At 52.9% G+C, this 4,302-nt stretch overlaps 2 protein-coding genes across 2 annotated transcripts in view; one reads left to right on the top strand and one right to left on the bottom strand.

The window, feature by feature from the left end:
* SNRPD2 (small nuclear ribonucleoprotein D2 polypeptide) overlaps positions 1-1,136 on the bottom strand; it is a 5,274-nt gene extending 4,138 nt beyond the window's left edge. The window contains exon 1 of the mRNA XM_017874349.1: positions 1,032-1,136. Within this exon, the coding sequence (XP_017729838.1) occupies positions 1,032-1,033 (2 nt within the window). The 5' untranslated portion in view covers positions 1,034-1,136. The remainder of the gene's footprint in view (positions 1-1,031) is intronic.
* Positions 1,137-1,234: 98 nt separating this feature from the next.
* The window catches only part of QPCTL (glutaminyl-peptide cyclotransferase like), a 14,560-nt gene continuing 11,492 nt past the window's right edge, over positions 1,235-4,302 (top strand). The window contains exons 1-2 of the mRNA XM_017874348.1: positions 1,235-2,055; positions 2,557-2,700. Coding sequence (XP_017729837.1) covers positions 1,849-2,055; positions 2,557-2,700 — 351 coding nt within the window. The 5' untranslated portion in view covers positions 1,235-1,848. The remainder of the gene's footprint in view (positions 2,056-2,556; positions 2,701-4,302) is intronic.

Here is a 4,302-nt window from a genome sequence, read left to right as displayed (position 1 = left end):
AGATTTTTTTTTTTCCTTGGGAACAAAAGGTTTCATTCACTGATGTATCCTATGCGGCTTAAGCAGTGTCTGATACATAAACATTCAATGTAATATTTGCTGCACTAATAAATGAGCAAAATCATGCCAATGACTAGTTATCCCTTTAAGTTGTGAATTAGGTCGAAAACGCATCTGGATCCAGCTCAAATGATCAGGAGATGTCCCTTATTTCAAATCATTATTTCCAAAAATCCTAACTTGCCTTCCCCAGTATTCGTTTTGATTTATTTTGTTTCGTTTTGAGATGGAGTCTTACTCTTCGCTCAGGCTGGAAGTGTGCAGTGGCGCAATCTCGGCTCACTGCAACCTCCCTCTCCCGGGTTCAAGAGATTCTCCGGCCTCAGCCTCCCGAGTAGCTGGAATTACAGGGGCCCGACACTATGCCCGGCTAATTTTTGTATTTTTGGTAGAGACGGGGCTTCACCACAATGGCCAGGCTGGTCTCAAACTCCTGACCTCAGGTGATCCGCCCGCCTCGGCCTCCCAAAGTGCTGGGATTTACAAACCTGAGCCACTGCGCCCGGCCTCCCCCAGTATTCGTAAAATCGCTGCCCCTTAACATTCACTTCAATAGGACTAATTATCTAGGACCTCCCACCGTTATCGTTTAAAACATGTTTTTCATAATTAAAAAAAATTTTTTTTATGTAGAGACGGGGGTCTCGCTATGTTGCCTAGAGTAGTCTCGAAACTCCTGTGTTCCAGCAATGCTTCCGCCTTGGCCTACTAAAGTGCTGGGATCACAGGCATGAGTCCCCGCGCCCAGCCCAGCGCGTTATCTGATAAAGCTGCCCCCTCTCCCGAAGTCACGATGCGTCAAAGGCCCCACGCCCGTTCTCAAATTCATCAGGAGAAAAACAGGACGCTCCATCCCTAAAACATCTGCCCCTGCCCCTCACCCCCCTCTCTGCTCAACCCTTCCCACCCTCAATCGGTCAAATTTCCACCCTCAACCTCATTCCCGCCACCTAAGCCTAGCCCGGCCTCACATGATGGTCACTAAGCTCTCCGTTCACTCCCGTTTCCTCCGCGTTGCTGCTGCCTGAGGAGAGAGAGGCGGGACTTCCTTTTCCTGAGACCCACTTCCGTTGGCGCCTGCGCAAAGCCAACCAGTAAGTGGAGGCGTGGCCTGTTGCCATAGCATTGCTCACCAACGGTGCACAATGAAAGAATAAAAGCCTCGGATAGGGGTTCGAGGCCAGTCAGAACTACACAGGGCAGATGTTTATGACAATGAAGACAAAAGGAAAGGCGGTCTGATTCAAACCGTTTTGTTGAAGAATGGTACTGGTTGAATGAGGGAAATGACAAACTATTTCCAAATGCCCGCCGGCCGTGACTTCGGGGGCGCGGCCTCCGTTGAAGCCAATCCGCTCCTCGCTTCGGAGACGGGCACCGCCCCTCTTCCCTCTGGGACGGGTTACTGACGTATCTACTGATCTTTCCGACCCTGCGCCACCAATCCCTTGCCTACATCCGGGAGGGGCATGGACCTGCGCCCGAGAGATTGAATATTTTCCACGACCAAACGCTGCTCATTGGCTTTCCCTCCTCCGCTAAGGCGGAGCCTATCTCTTTTGCGCTCCCTTTTGGGTCGTGCCATTCTCAGAAGAACCAACCCCAATACCCAAGGGAAGCCGGGAGGCGTGTCCTCAGGACCGTAGCTCTTATTGGTTTCGCTGCTCGCTGTGGGGTGGGCAGGTGCAGCCGCTGCTGTTGCTTATTGGCCCACCGATTCCATGGGGTGGAACTTGGCTGGGCCTAAACTCAATCGTGCTCTGGTACAGGTTTCAGGGCAAAGCTGCCATGCGTTCCGGGGGCCGCGGGCGGCCCCGCCTGCGGCTAGGGGAACGTGGCGTTATGGAGCCACTCTTGTCCCCGAAGCGCCGCTTGCTACCGCGGGTCCGGCTCTTGCCCCTGTTGCTGGCGCTGGCCGTGGGCTCGGCGTTCTACACCATTTGGAGCGGCTGGCACCGCAGGACTGAGGAGCTGCCCCTGGGCCGGGAGCTGCGGGTGAGGCTGGGCGGGGACCCGGGCACCTCGGGGACCCTCATTCCCTCCCCGCTGTTAACCAAGGTTGACTTGGCTTTAGCGTACGGCCCTAACCGCAGATGCCACCGTCTTCGTCATCTGAGAGCATGACCCTTACCAAAGGAATAAGGCTTCGGGCTAGTTTTGCAACAGTAGCTTCCTTTTAAGAGGAAAGGTCTGAAATAGTAAGACGGGGGGGTTCAGGGTTCTACGCCTTTAGTCAACTATTTGGAAGAGTCCCTTCCTCCATCTCCCTTCTCTCTCACTGGGCCTCGATTTCCCCATCAAGTTTGAGGTAGGCTGGACCAGATGGTCTTGGAAGGACTTTTCCTGAGCCTTGGATTTATCCTAGAAGTCTCCGATGCTGGAGGCCGCAAATTAGAAAGAGGACCCGGGGCTCCTTGTGGGTGAGGGCACCCGGGGTAGGGTTGAAATGGGGGGTTGCTTTCATTCTTCCCTTCCCTATCCCACCTCCTTCCCAAGGTCCCGTTGATCGGAAGCCTTCCCGAAGCACGGCTGCGGAGGGTGGTGGGACAACTGGACCCACAGCGTCTCTGGGGCACTTATCTGCGCCCCCTGCTGGTTGTGCGAACCCCAGGCAGCCCGGGAAATCTCCAAGTCAGAAAGGTAAAGGGACCCACCTCCAGTCCCTGACCCCCTAGCCCTCCAGGGAATGGGAAATAAGCATCCTGTTCAAGATCCCAAAGGAGCTAAGAGAAGGAACTGAGGTGATGACTGTAGTTAATCGGACTCTCGACTCCCATGCTGAAAACAAACCACCAGGCTGTACTGCCCCCCTTAATGCCCCCACCAAAAGCTTACTGTGTGCTAGGCATAGGCAACAGACAGCCCTTTAAGGTGGGTACCAATATGATCTTCATTATGCAGATGGGGAAACTGAGGCTCAGAGAGGTTATACACATTGCGCAAATCCTACAGATGATAAATAGTAGACCTTAGCCTGGTGCACTGGCTCATGCCTGTAATCCCAGCACTTTGGGAAGCCAAGGTGGGAGAATCACCTGAGAACTTCGAGACTAGCCTAGTCAACATAGTGAGACCCAGTGTTTAGAAAATCATAGACCTAGAGTTGAACCCAAGCAGGTTGGCTCCAAGCTGGTGCTGTAATGTATCTATTGTCTCCCAGAAAGCATCAATAGTCATTTAAAGGCCAGGCACAGTGGCTCACACCTGTAATCGTAGCACTTTGGGAGGCCAAGACAGGCAGATCACTTGAGGTCAGGAATTTGAGACCAGCCTGGCCAACATGGTGAAACCCCATCTCTACTAAAAATACAAAATTAGCCAGGCGTGGTGGTGGGTAACTGTAGTCGCAGCTACTTGGGAGGCTGAGGCACGAGAATCTCTTGAACCCGGGAGGCAGAGGCTTCAGTGAGCTGAGATTGCTCCACTGCACCCCAGCATGGGTGACAGAGCAAGACTCCATCTCAAAAAAAAAAAAAAAAAAAAGTCATTTAAATACTGCCTGAGTCCCAGTGTGACCTCATCCACTTAGATTGTGACCTTGGACTTGTTTCTTTTTTTCTTTTCTTTTTTTTGAGACGGAGTCTCACACTGTCGCCTGGGTTGGAGTGCAGTGGTGCGATCTCGGCTCACCGCAACCTCTACTTACCAGGTTCAAGCAATTCTCCTGCCTCAGCCTCCTGAGTAGCTGGGATTACAGGTGCCCGCCACCACGTCCGGCTAATTTTTTTGTATTTTTAGTAGAGATGGGGTTTCACTATGTTGGCCAGGCTGGTGTTGAACGCCTGACCTCATGATCCACCTGCCTCAGCCTCCCAAAGTTCTGGGATTACAGGCGTGAGCCACCGCACCCAGCCCGAACTAGTTTCTTAACCTCTCTGAGCCCATTTCCTCATCTGCAAAATGGGATCATGTATCGGCAGTCCCTCCCCTGTATGGTTCCTAGAAGAGAGCTTAGCACACAGTGAGAGCTATTTAAGGGTAAGTTGTGATGAGTCTTGTTGGCTTCAAAAGGTGGGGCCGGCCGGGTGCGGTGGCTCAAGCCTGTAATCCCGGCACTTTGGGAGGCCGAGACGGGCGGATCACGAGATCAGGAGATCAAGATCATCCTGGTTAACACAGTGAAACCCCGTCTCTACTAAAAAAAATACAAAAAACCGGCCGGGCGCGGTGGCTCAAGCCTGTAATCCCAGCACTTTGGGAGGCCGAGACGGGCGGATCACGAGGTCAGGAGATCGAGACCAT

The sequence above is a fragment of the Rhinopithecus bieti genome, unplaced genomic scaffold (assembly GCF_001698545.2).
Source record: "Rhinopithecus bieti isolate Rb0 unplaced genomic scaffold, ASM169854v2 scaffold_7888, whole genome shotgun sequence".
Classification (NCBI taxonomy): domain Eukaryota; kingdom Metazoa; phylum Chordata; class Mammalia; order Primates; family Cercopithecidae; genus Rhinopithecus; species Rhinopithecus bieti.
The sequence above is the reverse complement of the archived record's forward strand: the minus strand, read 5'-3'. Positions and strand labels throughout refer to the sequence as shown.